The 22525-nt window shown below is 48.3% G+C and overlaps 1 protein-coding gene across 1 annotated transcript in view; it reads right to left on the bottom strand.

Annotated features, from left to right (window-relative positions):
• Positions 1-1586: 1586 nt before the first annotated feature.
• LOC147701884 (vomeronasal type-2 receptor 26-like) overlaps positions 1587-22525 on the bottom strand; it is a 63644-nt gene continuing 42705 nt past the window's right edge. The window contains exon 5 of the mRNA XM_086929382.1: positions 1587-2500. Coding sequence (XP_086785508.1) covers positions 1587-2500 — 914 coding nt within the window. The remainder of the gene's footprint in view (positions 2501-22525) is intronic.

Raw genomic sequence — 22525 nt, forward strand, 5'->3', positions numbered from 1 at the left:
TCTCCCCTGGTCCTTCACCTATTACCTACTGAATAGTAAACGTATTATATTCCATTATAGAAAAATCTACTTTACATGACTATGGAAGTGTCTTCCCATTGTGTTCTTGTGGTTTGAGAGTCTGCCATTTATTGCAGTATTATCCCTCTACCTGTGTTTGGTACTCGTGTGTAACATGCACTCGTCACTTTCTCTTGTAACACACTGTTTTCTACCTCTTACATTTGTTTGTTTTCGATACCTCTACAAGTGCCACCAGTGCCTACGTAACGTTTGTTCTTGTGCTTGACTGTCCTCCATATATAGCAGCATTATACCTCTATGTTTATTTAGTACGCTTTTATAACCGGCACACGTCACTTTTTCCTCCTGTAATGCACCGTTTGCTACCTCTTGTATTTTGTTGGCTCACAATTGTCACTTTTGTAATGCACTGTTTGCTACCTCTTGTATTTTGTTGGCTCACAATTGTAATTTTTGCTTCATTTAATGTAACGTTTGCTTTTGTATTTTGCTCACTTGTAATGTTCTCATGTATCAGTTATGTTCCTATTGTGAAGCGCTCTGACGCTTTCCGGTGAAGTCCGCGCTATATAAAAACGCATAAATAAATAAATAAATAAATAAATGTGTGGATCTCCCCTTAGAAAATATAGGATAGGTAGAGGTGGAGTTGAACCTGTCCAACTGTAGGTTTGTGAATTGCATTCTGTAGTGAGTATTACTACTGTAGTACTACTACAAAATGTAGTTTGTGAGTGAGGTCCTCTGTCTTTAGCCATCTGGGAAGAAGAGTTTTTTAAGCATAGCTTGTCACCGCAGCACAACTGTCTGTAAAAAGTATTATTACCAATTATTTTGGCTAAGGTTTGGCGCCACTCAGGCGAGTAGTATCCTCTGATATAATGTTATTGGCTATTTGATGTATCATTCCAAAACACAGGAAGTCCTTGCATTGGAATGCTTGCAATGAGACCAATAACTCCCATAAACTGCCCGATCCAAAACCCATAATTATGTCATGGAGAGATAAAACTGGGTCACAATCACCCGAATTCCCTCTTATGAACCCATTTTGAGCAGGTTACTCCCCCATATTTTTCTAGTTGTACATACTGAAACCATGCCGAAGAGAGTATGACATATGCGTTGATGGTAATAGGCTCTGGCGGTAAAAAGGTGCATTCCATTCTCCCTAGTTGCTTTACAGCTGTTCATGTCTATCTGATCCCATAACTGTGGCACTATGAAGCTGAAACATTTGTGCCTGCAGATAAGAAATCTCTCTTCAGTTGGCATAGGAACAATGTTTTCCTGAGCAGAGGTATGACTCTTCTTATTAGAATGCTGTTCTTACTATGTGACGTATATTCTATCATAACAAATCAGGAGGAACCAAGTCATATGTATGCTAGGTATCAGTTCTTTGATGTGTTGATAAAAATATATATTTATTTGCTATCATTTAATGTGATCCTAAGTATGAATCTGCTTTGCACTGCTGGAATGAATGCATCACAACAATCACAATTAACAAGTGCTGCACTCACAGTATGTTTGCCAAACATATTTCCCAGTTGCCGCAGCTAACCATGGCCAAGTCTGGTTTTCTTTATTAAATACTCCTTGGAGTTCCTCTCAGGCTTCAGAAGAATGGTATACATTTTGGGGAAAAATATACAGCAAAGGAGCCCAGCACTGGATGCTTGGATTGCAAATATTTCCTCTGCTACAATATATTTTCCTCGGGTGCTCAAATAGGTGGGGATGAACAAAATCCAAACACTACAGAACACCAGCATGCTGAAAGTGATCATTTTGGCTTCATTAAAACTGGTAGGTAACTTCCTTGCTATAAACGCTACCACAAAGCTGGTACTCGACAACAGCCCCAAATACCCCAGTGCCCCATAGAAAAGTGCGAAGGAACCTTCGTTGCACTCGATGGTTATCGTACCAATTTCATTTTTCATGTTAAGGTCCACAAAGGGGGGTGAAAGTGCCAACCAGACAATGCATATGACGACCTGGGGAAGTGAAGACAGCAGAAGGAGATACAATGGAAATGTTGGCTTCACCCACTTTATGAATATACTCCCAGGTCTTGTAGCATTGAACGCAATGACCACAGTGATGGTCTTTGCCAAAATGGTGGAGATGCAGATGGTGAACACAATGCTGAAAACGACCTGGCGAAGCACACAGGTCACTCTTTTAGGTTCCCCAATAAATATGGCGGAGCAAAGGAAGCAAAGGAGGATGGAAACCAGAAGAAGAAAACTGAGGGCTCGATTGTTCGCTCTGACGATTGGGGTGTCCCGGTGCCTCACCAAAACGCACAGAGCTGATAAGGTGATGGCTGAGAAGATGGCGCAGACAATCACCAGCGCTGCCCCCAGAGGCTCATGGTAGGAAAGGAACAATAGGGGTTTTGGGATGCACTTATCACGGACTTCATTTGACCACTGATGATCCGGGCATTTTACACACTCAACAGCATCTGGAAGAAAACAGAAAAATGAAACATTATTTTACCTAGAGTTGAAAGAATCACCCTCATCTTTTTCAGTGCTCACAAAATGCTTCCATTTTCAGTTCTAACAAAATGCTTAAATACGGTTATTAGTGAAGCTGTTCTCTGCAGAAGCTCTGTGTTATTGACACTGTTCACAGTTTAAAAGCTATTGGGGTTCTATGCAAGTCATAGCTCAAAGGGACTTGAGCTATGACTGAAATGAACCATTATCCTTCTAATTGGTAGAATCGTTTCCATGGCAGTGACTCCTTTTTAGGTCTGGCCTTAAGAGATCTTTAAACTGTTTTTCCAGCTTATGTTTTCACAAAAATAATAGATGATACTACATAATCTTAATTACAGAAAATGGGATCTAATTCAGCGCACTTCAGTCATTGGTCATATAGAGTGTCATTCAAATATTGGTTCGTCCCACAGAACACCATATGTGCAATGGGGCAGTCTCTCATTTCTCCTCTGCTATTGGCTTTTCTACCAACCTTTAGTCAGTCAACTGGAAAACCATTTGGTATCCAGACTGTGTTAGTGAAAGCGTTTCACCTTCTTATTATGTGTTACGCCACAACTATCTTCAGGAGACGTTTTTAGTATATGTTGTATCGCCTCTTCTGCATTTGCTAACAAGTGCTATTTGAGTTATCAGAGCTCTGGCAGTTTCACAGCATCCACTAACAGCTGCTCCTTTCCTATGCTCGGAAAGTTTCTGGCAGGCATTCTGCTTCCTGCAAAACTGAATGGTGGTTTGGTTGGTCTTTGTGTATAACCCCCAGACAGTGAGACAAAGGGAACAGAGGTGTTGCCAGGAGGGGCCATCTCTGACTTGACGGAGGGATGGAGCTACCACCAACCACACTTGCACATCACAAAGACTCTGTCATAGCACACTCACAAAAGGTTTCACATTAGTCTTTTGTGCCCGCAGACAAGCTATGGTCAGTGCAGGGAGGAAGAAAATTCTAGTTACTTTCGGGGGTGGAAAACTCTAAAAGCTTCTCACACTTCAAAGCTTGCACCAACTGTAAATATTGAACCCCCAGACCCAACTCTTCAGCACACCCCTGGACCTTAGAAGGATGGCTGTGCCGCTATGCTGCAAGATGGAGTGCTACTCTGCTGCCTTGCTACTCTGCTCACCTGCAGCCATGCTGTCTGATTGAAGAGGAATGGACCTGCACCTTGAACCCAGGAGCATTAGAGTGACTTCAAGGGCTAGTTGGCAGGCTTCCTGATCAGATCCTTAGGGATAGAAAAGGCTCCAACCACCTTAAACCGAGCATCTGCACTCTGTCTGCTGTGTGTTTTGCCTTCCAAGTGGTGGCACCCTTGTCCTGGACCTTTGGAAGTGGGACCAAATGTGCTCTACCAGCTCAGTTGTGGTCCAAGCAGACCTGACAGTGCGTTTCATATCCTCTTGGCTCCTCATCATAACCACTGTTGTGTGTTGCCTCCTCGATGTAGGACCTGGCATCGCAGCCCCGCAATTCCGCTGAACTGCCACTGCATGACAAATCCTCGATGCAGGACCTCGCATCGCAGCCCTGCAGCTACCCGGAATCACCACTGAATGATGCATCCTCAATGCAGGACCTTGCATTGCAACCTACAACGTATCAGAACCGCTGCTGCTTGATCACAACAGTCCACAGCCAAATTTAAGGTACTTTTTTCAGCAGGCCTAACTTGGTCACTGTATCTGGTCCACGCTCCATCATGGTCAGATTGTGACTTGTCTCGTTACGGCTCAACCAGATAACCACAGTTTGCGCTTTTTGCTTTTAGGTACTATTTTCACTTAAATCTTTAACATTGCATATCTCCCGTTCTACTGATTGGATTTCTGCCATTTGACCTCAAATAATTCAATATATTTTAATCTACTTTTTTAATATAAGGAGTTGTTGTCTAAGATTCTAACTAGGGTATGCCTTCATATAAGCTATCCTCTGAAGGACATGCCAAGCACTACTTTTGAACTGGTCTTTGGGCAGTTCCATCAATCCAAGCCTTTAGGTCTACCTATTCATCAATATGTGTCTGATTTTGTGAAAAGAGAGTGGAAGGATGCAGACAAGATTTTTTCCTAGGTTTGTGTCTTGTTTGTATCCTTTTAAATGACTCTTCAATGCTGTTCAGGAAGCCTTCGGGTGTTCCGATCATCTTGAGTCTATGAAGAAGCAAGTGGAATTTGTGTCTAACATTTCCTTTGATATTGCCTGAGCTTCTGCACTTGCTGGAGGTGGAGTCATCTATGCTAGACAGAACCTCTTTTTAAAGGAATGGCACACTGGTGCAGCCCAAAGGGTGGTCACCTTACGCATGCCTTTTAAGATTCCTAGGTTATTTGCTGCTGATGTTGTACCTCATCAAATATTTCTCAGGTTTTGTGTCCTGAAGGAGGACTTTCAGTTCCAGGTACTGCACTTGATTTGGTGGTCAGGCTCTTCAACAGTTTTCTCATTTTGTGACACATGGGTCGGCCTTTAATCCCTCCCTGGGATTTGCCATTAGTGCTTAACCCTCTGTAGGGAAAGGGGGTTCCTTTTGAACCTCTCCTTTCAATTGATTTGAAATACTTGTCTTTTCGGGATGCATTCCTAGTTCCGGTTACCTCTGCTAGGAGGATTGGAGAGGTAGGAGTGTTGTTGTGTGTGAGAAGTTGGCCTGGCATATGCTGTCCACTATTCTAGTGGGCACCTTGCACCAATCCAAGTGACCCTTATTGATGGTAAGTTAAAGACAACCTTTATAGACAACTTTCCTAGTGGTAGCTGTGGACAGCAGCCTTCAGGCTAAGTCTTGGAGGAATGTAAAGCAGCTTGTTTTACCAGTCTATAATCTTGTGAATGATCAAATGAAAGGAGAACTACACCAGGTACATATATAAAAAATATATCTATTTATTCTAAACACATCCCACTAGTCTCTTTATGAGGCTTGTGGCAAAAGTACATTTGATAAACTTAATAGCACACAGTAAATTAGCACAATATACGTTGAGCCCTAGGGGTGTACCAAACCATATATCAATAAAGTGGTATAAGGACCACGACTTGCATAGATACAAGGCTTAGTGCCTTTATAACCGCTGGGGCCACCAGGAACCACCAAATGTAGTGACACAGGGGACCCACGGGAGACGCGTGCAGTGTCTAAACATTGCTGCGAATCACCATTGCCTTCTATGGGGAAAGTCGCAATTGGAATTTTAAGAATAAAGGATACTTTGAAGAGGACTTGGAGCAAATGCCTTTAGAACTATAGGCTCTAGAGTCAACACCCACATGAGCACTGGAGTACTCGAGTTACCTCACCCATGGAATATGGGTGCATAGGTGTCTTTTGATGTCGGGTTTCGCCGTTGATTTCAATGGCGATCTGCTGCAAAAGTGCTTCTAGCGTCCAAGTGGAGAGTGTCCAGAGTGATCCAAGCCTGGATTGAAGATGAGAAGAACCTGAAAGCAGAGGGGACAGAGTCTGGGTCACTAGCCAGTGACCAGGAAGGCGATTAGCAGATGCCCACCGATATCAGGTTCTTGCAGGTGAAGAAGGTAAAGCTTGACTCTTCAGCCACGAGAACCAGGAGTTGTCGACGATGACCAGGCACTGGATTCGAGCTGTCCCATGAAGGATGTCGAGTGCTGTGGAGTCGGTGCCCAGATTGGACCAAACAAGCCTTGGCAACAGCAACCCACGCAGAAAGCAGAGATTGGCTTCAATGCAGACCAATAAGATCTGAGGGACTCACTCTTTAGTGGGAAGTCAGGGCCCATCTCGAGCAACCAGGGAAGTCCACGGAAAAATAGAGTTGCCTTTGAGGAGACCCACCAGTTGACGGACCAGTGATCTCAAAGGAACCTCAAGCTGAAATGCAATGAGCAGACCCACTGGACACTCGTGCAGTGTAGGCCCACAATCTTTGGTGCAGATAGTGCTCGGGGCTTGGGCTACAAGTAACCCAATGCACAACTTCGAAAAATCTCGGGAAGTTGATGCAATAGCAAATATGCATGCTGTCCTGGAGTTCCTGTCCCACGTCACTCGTGAGGGCTGCCGGTCTCAGCTTTGCTGGGATCTTGTGTCGGCCTCTGAGAAGTCTGGAAGTCTATGTCATGTGTCGCAAATACTTTGGAGTCCGGCGGGAGCTTTGGATATCCAAACCGGCAAGATTCTTTGTTGGTGCCTGTTTGAACAGAGGAGTCACTCATTGATCCCAAGGGAGATTCTTCCGTCCTCTAGTCTTGAGTAGAGCATGGAAGATCCAGGATTCAGTATCAGATTTTTGTCCAGGTGGAATCTAAAGTCCTGTTGCCAGGGTTCCCTTACTAATACTGAGAAAAGGGGTTGGACATACTCTGAGGACCTACCTATGGGGGGGTTTGGAAAGAGGGGCGATTACACCCGTTTCCTTTGTCCAGTTTTGCACCAGGCTGGTAGCCCCTGCAACCGGTTTGAACTGGGCAATGCACAGGGAAGCCAACTGTGCCCCAGTACAGACATCTAAGCACTTTGAGAGTGCCCCCACACAGCCCCAATACACTAAAGCCTGTCCGGTCGCACCCATGGACCGTTCTCCAGCCTCTCCTGCAAATTCATCGGCACCGACAACATCTCCGCTACGACCACAACACAGATTCCCGACCCCAACCACCTAGAATGCATCCTTCTCAACACCCGCTCGGTCCACAGGCACGCCATTGACCTTTGGAACCTATTAGACACCATCTCTCCTGACGTTGCCTTCCTAACGGAAACATGGATGAACGCTTCCTCCGCCCCTGACATCGCCATTGCCATCCCTGATGACTATAAGATCACACGCAAGGACCGCACCGACCATACAGGAGGTGGAATCGCTATCGTCCATAAGAAATCAATCCGCATCTCAACCAGCTCTGACGCCAACCTCGCTAACTCCGAACACCTTCACTTCCAGATCCACATCGACCCCAAGACCACACTCAGAGGCACCCTCCTCTACAGACCACCAGGACCCCGCGCAAAATTCACTGAAGACATCACGGACTTCATCACCCCACACGCGCTCCCCTCCAAAGACTACATCCTTCTGGGAGACCTCAACTTCCACCTTGAAAAGATCAACGACCGCAACACCGCCACCCTCTTGGACAACCTAGCCAACCTCGGACTTAAACAACTGGTCACTTCCCCCACCCACATCGCAGGTCACACACTCGACCCCATCTTCACCTCCAGCAACCATGTCTCCTTCAGCCACACTACGGATCTCCTCTGGACTGACCACAGCTGCGTTCACTTCACCTACAACAAACCGAAACCCATCATCCACCTCTAACCAACTCTACAAAGAAACTGGAACAAAATCACCACGGAGCAGATCTCCACATCGCTCCTTCAAACCTCCCCAGCCCTCTCTTCTAACGCCAACGAAGCCGCCTCTAACCTCACCCTTTGGCTTTCCAACACCGCCGACACCTTAGCACCACTGAAGAAACGTCAAAGCAAACCTGGCAGCAAAAAGGCCTCATGGTTCAACGATGATCTTAAGAAGTCCAAGAAACTGTGCCGCTCCCTTGAAAAGGCCTGGAAAAAAGACCCATCCACCAGCAACAAGGACGCCTTCAAAAGCGCCATCCGTACTCACCACCAACTGATCCGAAAAGCCAAGAAAACAGCATTCAAGGATCGACTTGACAACAACGCCCACAACAGCAAGGAACTTTTCAACATCGTCAAGGATTTTTCCAACCCCTCGGCCAACTCCAACGACATCACCCCCTCTCAAACCCTCTGCGATTCCCTAGCCTCTTTTTTCCACAACAAGATTGCTGACATCCACAACAGCTTTGACAACCAACCCGGAAGCCAACCTACCCTACCATCAGCTGACCATCTTCCCCCCGCTAACACCCTTAACGCCTGGAACCCTATCTCCACTGAGGACACCATCCGCCTGATGAATTCCATCCACTCTGGATCCCCCACAGACCCATGCCCTCACCACATCTTCAACAAAGCAGACTCCATCATAGCTCCGCACCTCCGAGACGTCATCAACTGCTCCTTCAACTCCGCTACCTTCCCAGAAGATTGGAAACACGCTGAACTCACCGCCCTTCTGAAAAAACCAACAGCAGACCCCACCGAACTCAAAAACTACCGCCCCATCTCGCTTCTTCCATTCCCGGCCAAAGTCATCGAGAAAGCTGTCAACAACCAGCTCGCCGCCTTCCTCGAAGCCAACAATTCACTCGACCCCTCACAATCTGGCTTCCGAGCCAAACACAGCACTGAGACCGCTCTCATCGCAGCAACAGACGACATTCGAACTCTACTGGACAATGGAGATACAGTCGCCCTCATCCTCCTCGACCTTTCTGCAGCCTTCGACACAGTCTGCCACAGCACCCTTTTACAACGCCTCAGAAACATCGGAATCCAAGGAAAGGCACTGGAATGGATCACCTCGTTCCTCACCGGAAGAACACAGCGAGTCCGCCTCCCACCATTCAAGTCCGAGGCCTCTGAAATCATCTGCGGCGTACCACAAGGATCCTCACTCAGTCCCACCCTCTTCAACGTATACATGAGCCCCCTCGCGGCCATCGCCCGCCAACACAACCTCAACATCATCTCTTACGCGGATGACACTCAACTGATCCTATCTCTCACCAAGGACCCCAGCACCGCCAAAACTAACCTTCACAAAGGAATGAAAGAAGTCGCTGAATGGATGAAACAAAGCCGACTGAAACTGAACTCAGACAAAACAGAAGTCCTCATCTTAGGTAAATCCCCCTCTGCATGGGACAACTCCTGGTGGCCAGAAGCCCTCGGAAATGCACCCATCCCGACAGACCACGCACGGAACCTTGGCGTCATCCTGGATTCTTCACTCTCAATGAACAGACAAGTCAGCGCCGTATCCTCTTCCTGCTTTAACATTCTTCGCATGCTCAGAAAAACATTTCGCTGGATCCCCACCGAAACAAGGAAAACAGTCACCCATGCTCTGGTCACGAGCCGACTGGACTACGGAAACACCCTCTACGCAGGTACCACCGCTAAACTCCAGAATAAACTACAACGAATCCAAAAACGCCTCAGCCAGGCTCATATTAGACATCCCACGCAACGAACACATCTCTGGTCACCTTAAAGATCTCCACTGGCTACCCGTCAATAAGAGGATTACTTTCCGACTGCTCACCCACGCACACAAATCACTCTACGACATCGGACCAGACTGCCTCAACTCTCGACTGTCCTTCTACACCCCCCCCCCGCCAACTTCGCTCTTCCAACCAAGCATTCGCCACTGTACCTCGCATCAACAAGACCACCATGGGAGGCAGATCCTTCTCTTACCTGGCTGCCAAAACATGGAACTCACTCCCCGCTTACCTTCGCCTCACCCAGAATCACCTAGCGTTCAGAAAGCAGCTTAAAACGTGGTTATTTGACAAATAATCCTTCTCCCCCTCCTAAGCGCCTTGAAACCCTCAGGGTATGTAGTGCGCTATATAAATTTTATGACTTGACTTGACTTGACTAGGAGGTGGTTACACCTCCTTGTGACAAGAAACCTATTGTCCAGGCCTCCCCTGCCGGAGTTTCGGTCAGCAGCAGGAGGCCAGACTCGTGTCTGTGGCTGCAGCATCCATTTTGTGATGCTGGGGCTCGTTTACACTATTACCAGGTAGACCAATGTGTACATGTCTTCTCCCTCTAGAAGGATGGAATTCTACCCCCACCGCCAGGAATGGCGGGAGGATAGGATTCCAAAGTGTTTGACACCAAACACAACATGTTTCCATGCAGCCAATCCAAAGTTAGCATTAACCGCGAGGTTATAATGCACTTAAGAGTATATGGTCTGGCTGCATTACAGAGCAGCTTCAAAGAATAGATTCTGAAAGCTGCAGAGGGGTCCTGCTCGTGCATGGGCACCCTCTCACACAAAACCAAGCACCTTGCCTTCAGGATTGATAAAGCCGGCCATAGGAGTGACTGATAGGTTTATATGTGTCAGTGATTAAAGGTAGTTACAGGTAACCTATATCGTAGTAAGGGGTGCAGTCCTGTGGTGCCATTTTGGAAGGCTTCCCAGGGGTGGCATTATACTTGCTGCAGCCACTGGTAGGCCTCTGTGGTACCTATGCCCTTAGTACCTACGGTACCATATACTAGGGACTCACAAGGTTAACCCAGTAACCAATCTGGAGGGTACCTAATGTACATGCAATCAACTTAGAGAGGAAGCAGCTAGGCTGGGGTCCTGGATAGCAGGGCCCCAGCCAGACTACAGTCGAAAAACAGTGAAACACCAGCATAAAGTGGGGGTAACCATAGAAAGCAGATTCTACTCTCCTACATTGTGCAAACCTCCTTTCTTAAAGATTTCGGAGAATTGCACTTTGTTTATGCATACTTTGGCTTTCTTTCCCAAGATGACTTCCAAGATGCTCAGCGAAGAACTTGCCTTACTTCCTGTATTTTTTCCTTCTCCTTCTTTTAGGAAAGGGCAGCTTTTTCCTTTGTTGGATGTCAAAAGAGCGTTTGATATATACCTTCAGAGATCTGAGACTTATGGGAAGTGTGAACCTTTTATGTAGCCTTTGGTCTTCAAATTAGGGAAACAAGGTTTTAATGCTTTTTTGAGTAGATTGATTTGTTCTACTATTGTATTGGCTTATTCGTTGTCTAATATACCTCTTCCTGAAGGGATCCAGGGTACATTTACTAGAGAGTGGGGGTTTGGGGTGGATGTTCAGAGCACTCATCTAGCAAACATCTGTAGAGCGACCACGTTGCCCTTGTCACATTCGTTTGTAAAACATTACCATATTGAAAATGTATTTTCCGCATTGAGGGCTTGTGAACAGTCAAACACTCAGTGGAACAATGATAGAACTAAAATGACAACTACTGGCTAAGAAAATGCTTCTCATATAATTTTTGATGTGTTACAACCCCTGAGGTGTAGGAGTCGACAATTGAGGTACCCTGGTCTCTGAGTATAGGACAAGGCTGTATTGCATCGAGTTTGTGAAAGACAGAAACCACATTACGGCATTTCTTGCATCTAAAATCATTTTGTAGTCTCGTGCGCCATACTGTCTATATAAAGCAAACGTGTTAGCCTACTGAGCTTTCTTACTCAACTTGTAGTCTTCCAGTTTAAGCATCTGCTTTGAAAACAGGAGCTTCACCGTCTGATCTATCTCAGACTATAACAACATGGGTAGCGTTTTGATAGGTCTCGCAGAGCCTAGGTGTAATGAGTGTGGGAATAGAGTGGTCGGTTTCCGATCTAGTAGCTATGATTGAACTGAAACAGACTTCTAGGCACCCGATGGCACACTGGGACCCTTGCCTGGGTGAGTGCTTATACACACCGTGTGCATGGGATCAGCAATCTGCAAAGCACAATCCATGGGTGACCCTTTATTCTTCAAACTGCCACCTGGCTGCTAAAGCTTCACTTCTTTTGTCTTGAGTTGTACCATTTGTTCATAGCTGAAACGGATGCCTCCAGGACCCTTTCACCACCCTGGAAAACACAGATGCACTCAGCCAGACACCTTTCATGATGACAAGAGACAGAAATTACGTGGTAAGTGTTTTATACTACTCAAGCTGTGTATTTATGTAAGATAAACAGATGAATGTGTGTCTGTGAAAATGTCAGCTTTGTGTGTGTAATTAGTGAGGGCAGAAGTCTGCAGAATCTCACGGATTTTTCAGTGCTTAATTTGTAAAATAATAAGTCCAGGTGCTCAAATTTTTGCAGGAGGCCACACCCACGTCCCTGGCTCCACCCACTTCCTCTACTGGCTCCTCCCACATGTTTCCCAGATTTCAAAGTGGCCTTGGCTAACAATTAAAGACTGGCAGAAGAGTCAGTTGCACAGTACACTACCCGTTGGCTGCTCACCACTTCCAATACCACTCCCCCACACTCAGTTAAGCACACCAATGGATGGGAACCTGCACTGTAGGAAGGTGAAACACCAGTGACGACTGCCTGTGCAGTCTATGTAGCAGCATTATGGTACGGCTAGGTGAGCTGTCCTCAATAGCGGCCAATTGGACCCATAATGTGTGCTACCTTTAGCCAGTACAAGGCTTTGAAGAACGAACAGAGCACATTGTGTTGTAGGACTTCTAGTTTTACTTTAGAACTTTGCAGGAATGGGTGTTGATGGCAGAAAACAAGATTTCTTAAATGTGCCACTCAAGGCAAAATAAATCTTTTTTTTAACTTAAAAGCCAGCAGCAGTGGAGGAAGAACTGCATCCGTGGGCTTACATTATAAAAAGTTATTTAACATAATGAGCCATTTCAATGCATTGTAGACAAATGTAACACTGAACACTAGTACACAGCTGATGGCAGAAGACCAAGTGTTAGACTTGGCTGTCTCTAGTTGGCAGAGGTATACACTTCTGACAAATAGGGACTCACCTCCTCTAGTCAGGGCAAGGGGATCACACACTTAGATAACCCCTGCTCACCCCCTCAGTAGCTTGGCAAAGCAGATAGGCTTATCTCAGAGGCAGTGCGTTAAGCATTTACGACCACATACAGTAATAAAGTGAAGACACTACAAATGGACACGACACAGTAGTATTATAAAAATACGAAGGTTTATATAAGGCTTAGCACAAGACCAAATAACGAAAAAAATATAGCATAATCTTAATAAATACTCTTAGAAGGAAAAATAATAGGTCAAGCGTAGTTTCTTCTTAGCACCAAGGCCCAGATGTAGGTAAAATAGATTTACCGAATTTTAATTACCGAATTCTACCGATTCGGTAATTAAAAATCGGTAAATCTTAGGGGTGGATATGTAGGAACATCCAGATGTTCCTTTTACCAAATCGGTAAATATCTGTATTTACCGATTCGGTAAATACCGACCGGTAATGCCCCATTCATTCCTATGGGCTTTGAAGCCCATAGGAATGAATGGGGCATTACCGGTCGGTATTTACCGAATCGGTAAATTCCGATTTTGACAAGGGTGCAGGGGGTGTCACTTTGACACCCTCAAGCACCCCCAAAAAAGATTCGGGGGCCATGTGGCAGGCATACCTGCCCTAAGGGCAGGTCTGCCTGTCATATGGCACAGGTGTGCATGCACACATGTGCATGCACACCGGAATCGGTATTTTACCATGAAGTTGGATTTCATGGTAAAATACCGATTCTGTAAGGCTTGTGGGACTCAGAAGAGTCCCACCTACATCTCATTGTTACCGAATCGGTAATAATACCGATTCGGTATTTTACAGATTCGGTAAATTTACCGATCGGTAAATTTACCGAATCTGTAAAATATGTGGCCCTACATACCATTTTGTGAATCTCGGTCGGTAACGGCCGAAAATGCCGATTTTCGGCCGTTACCGACCGACCTACATCCGGCCCAAAGTCTTTAGTAACAAAAGGCAAGTCTTCTTCTTTTAGATCACAGTTCTTGGCAACAATGTAACCCACGCGGGAGTCACACGACGTCGAGGCAAAGTTAATCCAAAGGTTTGGCGTCGACCGTGAGGAGCCCTACGTCAAGCCCGGAGTCACACGGACCCCCAACAACACAGTACCTTGGAAAAGTGAAGCACACGATGATCAGCGGCGTCGAGCAATCCGACGTCGCGTCTTCAGTGTCAATCAGGCCTCAGTAGTTGTCGATGTCCAGGATGATGTTGCAAGAGCGAGCAGCGCTCACGGCGTCAAGAGGGCTCGCGGTCGAGGCGTCGGCAGCGGCTTCGCTACTAGCGTCGATCGTGCCCGGCGGTCGGCGTCGAGGAAGCAGGACACTGGAGCCGTTACTCACGATGTTGAGCTGGATTCGGCGTCGTCCGTCGGCGTCGAGATTGCTGGATTCTTTCAGAGGTGCTGGACTTTCAGGTTCCAGCAACAAGCACTGTGAAGTCCTTTAGCCCTGTGACTTCAACAAGAGGCTGGCACTCTTCCAGCCCTTGGAGATTTCCTTGGCAAAGTTCGAGAGTACACACTCAGTTCCTCTCTCCTGGTTCCTTGGCAAAAATAAAGAAGCAACTGCAGGATTCCCCCCAGCAAACAGCACTCTGGCAGAAGGGGCAGGCAAGTCCTTGGATCAGCAGGCTTCTTGTCCTTGGTTCAGGGTTCCTTGTCAGAATTGATCTAAAGTCTTGGTTCAGGGGTCCTTCTCTTATACCCCTTTTTGGCTTTGATCCCTTTGTCCATGCAGGGGAACTCCCCCTCATTCCGGGTCTGTGGTGGGTGTAGCCAGGTGGTGACACCTGGCCGATTCACGGTGCAGGGCACGGTGCAGGGCTGGGTCCTCAGACGCCCAGCAGGAGGTGGAGCCAGTATTGTCACTGACAGGAGCAGAGCTATCCGTCGCTCGGCAGGAGGTGGAGCCAGCATTGTATCGGGCAGGGCCGGCTATCAAGAGCTACTCTTCCCCTACTCTCAATGCAGATTTACCACTCACCCCACACTGACTCATTCAGAACTCTGGAGCCACCCAGCCCCTGTCACACACACACCAAACCAGCAGAAACCAGAAATAGTTAGACAAGAAAGTAGTCACTTTCTAAAAGTGCTATTTTCAAACCCCAGAGTCCAAAAACCATCCACCCAAACGGATGCGTTATGAAACTCTGAGTTCAGGGATACCAAACTCGACATTGCACCATGCTCCCCGAGCCCGCTAGGATCATACCATTAATAATCCCGGCAGCCCATTCTAACTAATGGAGAGCAGGCGACCTTACGATAGTGAAGTACGAATATGGCGGTAGTTCACTATTAGGACATGCCAACCTAGTCAGGCTTGTCCTACCTGCTTACAATGCACCCTGCCCCTGGGCGTACCATAGGGGTGACTAATATGAAGTTAAGGGAAGGTTTGGAGGACTGGTAAGTAGGCGTACTTGCGCAGCCCACGTGACAGTACAAGACCGCACTTAGGTCTTGCGATGACAGACCTGTAGACATACTTTTACTAGGTCGCTCTTGTGGGTGGCACACTAGTGGCATTTGTATTTACAAGCCCCGGCACTCTGCGTGCACTAGACTAGGGACTGACAGTAAACCAAATAAGCCAAACATGGAATTCAATCAATACAGTAATTTAACATAGGGAGCACTTGCACCGCGGCACTGATCAGCAGTGGCACAGTGCCCAGAGAGATATACCAGCAAAAACATCGTAAACAGAGGAGGCAAACAGAAAAGAAATGGAGGAGAGACTCAAGCCAATGATGTCAGGTCTAACACGTGTCCCCTCCAGCTGAAATGTGGGGAGAACTACCCTTAACCTAGGGAGTCCTCATCACTAAGGCGGAAAAATCTGGACAGACCATCAGCATTGGCGTGATCTGTACCAGGGCGGTGTTCCACCGTAAAGTCCATCCCCTGTAGGGAAATGGACCACATCAACAGTTTCGGATTCTCACCCCTCATCTGCATCAACCATCTAAGGGGCCTGTGGTCTGTCTGAACCCGGAAGTGAGTCCCAAACAGGTAGGGTCTTAGCTTCTTCAGCGCCCAGACCACAGCAAATGCTTCTCGCTCTATCACACTCCACCTCTGTTCCCTGGGAAGTAACCTCCTACTGATGAAGGCTACGGGTAAGTCTCAGCCCTCTTCATTCACCTGAGCTAGAACAGCTCCCACGCCATGCTCTGAAGCGTCCGTCTGGACAACAAATTCTTTAGAAAAGTTGGGTGCCTGGAGTATGGGTGCCGTACACATTGCAGTTTTCACGGTGTCAAAGGCCGTTTGACAGGCGTCAGTCCAAATCACATTTCGCGTCTGCTTCCTGGAAGTCAGCGACGTCAAGGGTTGCACAATGTTACCGTAATCCTTGACAAACCTCCTGTAGTAACCTGTGAGTCCTAAGAAGGCTCTCACCTGTGTTTGGGTTTTGGGCGGTGCCCAAGCCAGGATGGTATCGATCTTGGGTTGCAGGGGGGCCACCTTGCCGCTCCCTACTTGGTGCCCCAAGTACACCACGGAACCCTGCCCAATCTGGCACTTACTGGCTTTGATTGTGAGGCCTGCTCTGCGCAAGGCCAACAACACTTCCTGGAGGTGGCGCAAGTGTTCCTCCCAAATGGCGCTGAACACGGCGATGTCGTCCAGGTAGGCGGCACTGAAATCCTCCAGTCCACCCAAGACCTGGTTGACCAACCTCTGGAAGGTGGCAGGGGCATTCTTCATCCCAAAGGGCATAACCTGGAACTGGTAGAGCCCATCTGGTGTGGAGAATGCGGACCTCTCCTTTGCCCCATCAGTCAAACCGATCTGCCAGTACCCAGACGTCAGATCAAACGTACTAAGGTATCGGGCAGCCCCCAACCGATCTACGAGCTCATCAGCTCTGGGGATGGGGTGCGCGTCAGTCTTGGTGACTGAATTGAGTCCTCGGTAATCCACGCAGAACCGAAGTTCGGGTGAAGCACCAGGCGCCGCAGCCTTCGGGACCAAGACCACTGGGCTGGCCCAAGGACTGCTAGAGGACTCAACCACCCCTAAGGCAAACATTTTGGAGACCTCCTCCTTAATGTATGCTCTGACCTTGTCAGTCACCCTGTAAGCCTTGTGCTTCACAGGAGGGCTGTCCCCGGTGTCCATGTCATGGACACACCAGTGAGTGACACCAGGAACCAAGGAGAACAGATCAGGGAATTGTCCCAACAGTTGGCGACAATCTTGCTGCTGCTCAAGGGTCAGTGTGTCAGAGAGGACAACACTATCCACTGACCCGTCTTGCTCTTTCGCGTACAGGAGGTCAGGGAGAGGCTCGCTCTCCTCCTCCATTCCAGCATCTGTAGCGAGGAGCATGCCCACTTCGGACCTTTCTAAGTGGGGCTTTAACCGGTTGACATGCAGGACCCTCAAGGGTTTCCTGGGAGATTTCAAGTCCACCAAGTAGGTGACATCGCTCTTCTTCTCCACAACCTTAAACGGTCCAGTCCACCTGTCCTTGAGCGCACAAGGTTCCACAGGGGATATGACCCAAACTTCTTGACCAGGCTGAAGTTCGACCAGAGTGGCATTCCGGTCGTACCACCGCTTCATCTCTTCCTGGCTGGCCTCCAGATTTGTAGCAACAAGTAGGGGAAAGGATGGGATCAGTTGCGATCCAGTAGGGCTGATATTTACCATTCACAGGGAAAGGAATGGAAGGTCCAGCCACAGTCGTAGCCCCAAGAGCGGAGACAACAAGGAGGTGACTGGGCTGTTCCTAAAGGAATGGAGGGAGAAAAGGGAGGGAGGTGACGGTCACTAGGAAAGGGCTGGTGCTTAGGTGCAGGACCACCCATGGGTATCCAGATTTGCCCGAGCAAGATCTCTGAAGCACTGAGTCTGGTTCCTAAAGGCCAGCATGTAACTGTATACATCCTGGGGAGGTTTCCTGGGAGATTGCTCCCAGTCTTCTTTGACCGGACTCAAAGGTCCTCTTGCCGGGTGCCCGTACAAAAGCTCAAAGGGGCTGAACCCTAGAGACTTCTGCGGTACCTCTCGGTAAGCAAACAGCAGGCACGGCAAGAGGACGTCCCATTTAAGCCTCATTGGTTCTTCAAGACCCATGATCATGCCTTTAAGGGTCCGGTTGAATCTCTCAACCAGCCCATTACCTTGAGGGTGGTAAGGAGTGGTGAACTTGTAGGTTACCCCACACTCCTTCCACAGAGACTTCATATAGTTGGAAATGAAGTTGGTGCCCCGGTCTGACACCACCTCTCTGGGGAACACCATGCGGGAGAAAACACCCATCAGCGCCGTCACTGTTCGGAGAGGGATGGCTTCCAGGTACCGTGTGGCATGGTCCACCAAGACCAGGATGAACCTGTTGCCCAGGGCTGTCTTGGGGTCCAGGGGCCCAACAATGTCAATCCCCACCCGGTCAAAGGGGGTACTGACAACTGGAAAAGGTTGGAGGGGAGCCTTCTGCTTCCTTCCGCTTTTCCCACTTGCCTGGCAAGTGTGACAAGTTTTACAATGGATGTCTACATCCCTTCTCATCTGAGGCCAATAAAAATGGGTGACAAGCCTGTCATAGGTCTTGTCCTGCCCCAGATATCCAGCTAACGGAACGTCATGAGCCAAACCCAGTAGGAAGGCTCTGAAGCGCTGGGGTACCACCAGCATATGGGCTGACCCAGGCTCAGCAGCCTTAGGCTCGCTATACAGGAGGTCGTTCTCCCAGTAGACAAAATGCGATCCTGAGTGATCACCTGTGGTCTGGGCTGAGGCCTGCTGCCTCATACCCACAAGAGAAAGGCACACTTTCTGTTCTGCACAAAATTCTTCCCTGGAGGGACCACCATCCTGCTGCCAGTGGGTCAGCTCGGGCAGGTCTCCCAGTTCAGCAACTTGTTCCGCTGTGGGCTCCAGGGCATCCCCCTCGGGGTCTACCTCCTCTTGGATCACAGGAACAGTGGGGGCCGGTTTCCCACGCCTCCTGCCTCTTCTCTTCACAGCTGGGTCCTGGGCCATACTTTCAGGCTCCGGGACCCCATCAACACCCTTACTCGCTGTCATCGATCGAGTGGTCGCACAACCCCACTCTGGCAAACCCAACATTTTCAAATGCAATGCTCGCTCCACCTTAGCCCAAGGGGAGTCTTCCAAATCATTACCCAGGAGACAATCAACAGGCATGGCGGTCCTCACAGCAACCTGAAGAGTACCTGAAACTCCCCCCCATTCAAAGGAAACCTGAGCTACCTCACACTCTTTCTGGGAGTTGTCGGCAGCTATCACGGGGTAGAATGCGTGGGCAACCACCTGCTCTCTGGACACCAAGTGACACTTGACAGCTGTCACACTCGCTCCGGTGTCTCTGAGAGCCTCCACTCTATGGCCATTAATGGTCACCCACTGCCTATATTTATTAGTGTTACTAGGCATAGGGGTGGCGGGACCATTTCCATGTCTCCTAGCGAAACCAGGGACATCTCTGTGGGACCCCTCCCACCATGGGCAACCATCTCCTCCCCTCCCAGGGCTACACTCGCCAACTGACGGGGGGGTGCACGTGGTGGTGTATTCGAGTCCCTCATGGGACACTGGGGATCGTAATAACAATGTCCCACCTGCTTACAAACATAGCAGGTCATGGGGCCCCTATAAACAGGTTTACCTGTCGGGCTCCAGATTTCTTCACAGGGGGAGGCTGGGAACCTTTCCCTTGGTTCCCTTGGGGATTACTTTGGGGCCCTTTCTGGGACTCCTTCTGTTTACCCTTGTCCTCCCCACTCTTCTGCTGGGAACCCTGCCCACCTTTGGCTGAGTCTCCCACTGGACCCTGGTACTGACCCAGCGATCCGCCTCCTCAGCAAGTTTTCTAGGGTTATATATCTTGCTATCAAAAAGGTGCTGGCGCAGCTCTGGAAAACAGTTATTCCACAAGTGCTCCCAAGCAAACAAATCATAAAGAGCTTAGTAACTTTCCACTTTGCAGCCCTTTACCCAACCATCCATGGCTCTGCAAAAATATGGCACATACTCAACCCACGTCGTACCAGGTAATTTCTTACATTCTGTAAAAGCTTGTCTGTACTTCTCTGGGGTTAGGCCACACCTCAACATTAAAGCATCCTTCATATGAGTATACGACATCCTATCCTTCATAGGAATATCTAACAGGGTATCTCTCCCCTCATTCACAAAGCGACCCCACAACCCCGCTCCCCAATCCTTCTCAGGGATCCGGTGGGCCAACAATGCTAACTCATACGCTTTAAACCATTGGCCAATATCTTCATTCTTATGATAATCTTTGATCACATCTTTGGGAAAATAAAACCTACTTTCTGCAGGCACAGATGGGATGCTGCCACCAGAGGGATTCAACTCTAAACTCTTCGCTTGGAGCTCCATCTCCCTCATCATTTTCTCACGTTCTAAAGCTAACTTTTCTCTTTCGAACTCCAATCTTTTGATCTCCATATCAGCTTCTCTCCTTCCTCTCGCATTCTCTATCTTCAACTGCCCATCTATCTTACGTTTTGCCATTTCCATGTTGTAGGCGCGTTCCTTCCCCCTTTCTTCTCTTTCTTCAGGGGAAAGACCTTTGGAGGAAACACTGCTACCGGAAGGAGATGCGGGCCCATTCACTGGCACCTCCTCCTCCCCTTACCCTGGCGGTACCACCACCGCATCAGAGGGATCTCTGGCCGCTAACCAGGCCTCCAGAGATTTGATAACTTCCCCTTTGTTTTTGCAACTTTTGGTAGGAACTTTCAACTGCTTGCAATATTAGTCCAATTGCTTTCGGCTGTAATCTCCGATCTTACTTCTATCAAATTCCTCCACAACAACAGGGGTAGTGCTTCCGGCATCACTCATGGTCAAAACTGGCAGTGTTCGAACAAGCTTCAGAAAAGCGGAGAACAAAAATAGAATATCCTATCCAAAAAACAGATTGTGGCTGCGCTATGGTCTGCTTTCACTATGTAGCGTACACTAATCACTGCACATGGGTCGTAAACGCAAAGTTCAAATCCCACCGCTGACCCACCAATGTTAGACTTGGCTGTCTCTAGTTGGCAGAGGTATACACTTCTGACAAATAGGGACTCACCTCCTCTAGTCAGGGCAAGGGGATCACACAATTAGATAACCCCTGCTCACCACCTCGGTAGCTTGGCAAAGCAGATAGGCTTATCTCAGATAAGCATTTACAACCACATACAGTAATAAAGTGAAGACACTACAAATGGACACGACACAGTAGTATTATAAAAATACGAAGGTTTATATAAGGCTTAGCACAAGACCAAATAACGACAAAAATATACCATAATCTTAATAAATACTCTTGGAAGGAAAAATAATAGTTCAAGCGTAGTTTCTTCTTAGCACAAAGTCTTTAGTAACAAAAGGCGTCTTCTTCTTTTAGATCACAGTTCTTGACAACAATGTAACCCACACGGGAGTCACACAACGTCGAGGCAAAGTTAATCCAAAGGTTTGGCATCGACCGCGAGGAGCGCTACGTCAAGCCCGGAGTCACACGGACCCCCAACGACACAGTACCTTGGAAAAGTGAAGCGCACGATGATCAGCGGCGTCGAGCAATCCGGCGTCGCGTCTTCGGTGTCGATCAGGCCTCAGTAGTCGTCGATGTCGAGGATGATGTTGCAAGAGTGAGCAGCGCTCACGGCGTCGAGAGGGCTCGGGGTCGAGGCGTCGGCAGCGGCTTCGCTACTAGCGTCGATCGGGCCTGGCGGCTGGCGTCGAGGAAGCGGGACACTGGAGCCGTTACTCACGATGTCGAGCTGGATTTGGCGTCGTCCGTCGGCGTCGAGATTGCTGGATTCTTTCAGAGGGGCTGGACTTTCAGGTTCCAGCAACAAGCACTTTAGCAAACGGTGAAGTCCTTTAGCCCTGTGACTTCAACAGGAGGCTGGCACTCTTCCAGCCCTTGGAGATTTCCTTGGCAAAGTTCGAGAGTACACACTCAGTTCCTCTCTCCTGGTTCCTTGGCAAAAATAAAGAAGCAACTGCAGGATTCCCCCCAGCAAACAGCACTCTGGCAGAAGGGGTAGGCAAGTCCTTGGATCAGCAGGCTTCTTGTCCCTGGTTCAGGGTTCCTTGTCAGAATTGATCTAAAGTCTTGGTTCAGGGGTCCTTCTCTTATACCCCTTTTTGGCTTTGATCCCTTTGTCCATGCAGGGGAACTCCCCCTCATTCCGGGTCTGTGGTGGGTGTAGCCAGGTGGTGACACCTGGCCGATTCACGGTGCAGGGCTGGGTCCTCAGACGCCCAGCAGGAGGTGGAGCCAGTATTGTCACTGGCAGGAGCAGAGCTATCCGTCACTCGGCAGGAGGTGGAGCCAGCATTGTATCAGGCAGGGCCGGCTATCAAGAGCTACTCTTCCCCTACTCTCAATGCAGATGTACCACTCACCCCACACTGACTCATTCAGAACTCTGGAGCCACCCAGCCCCTGTCACACACACACCAAACCAGCAGAAACCAGAAATAGTTAGACAAGAA

Source organism: Lissotriton vulgaris, chromosome 7 (assembly GCF_964263255.1).
Source record: "Lissotriton vulgaris chromosome 7, aLisVul1.2, whole genome shotgun sequence".
Lineage (NCBI taxonomy): Eukaryota > Metazoa > Chordata > Amphibia > Caudata > Salamandridae > Lissotriton > Lissotriton vulgaris.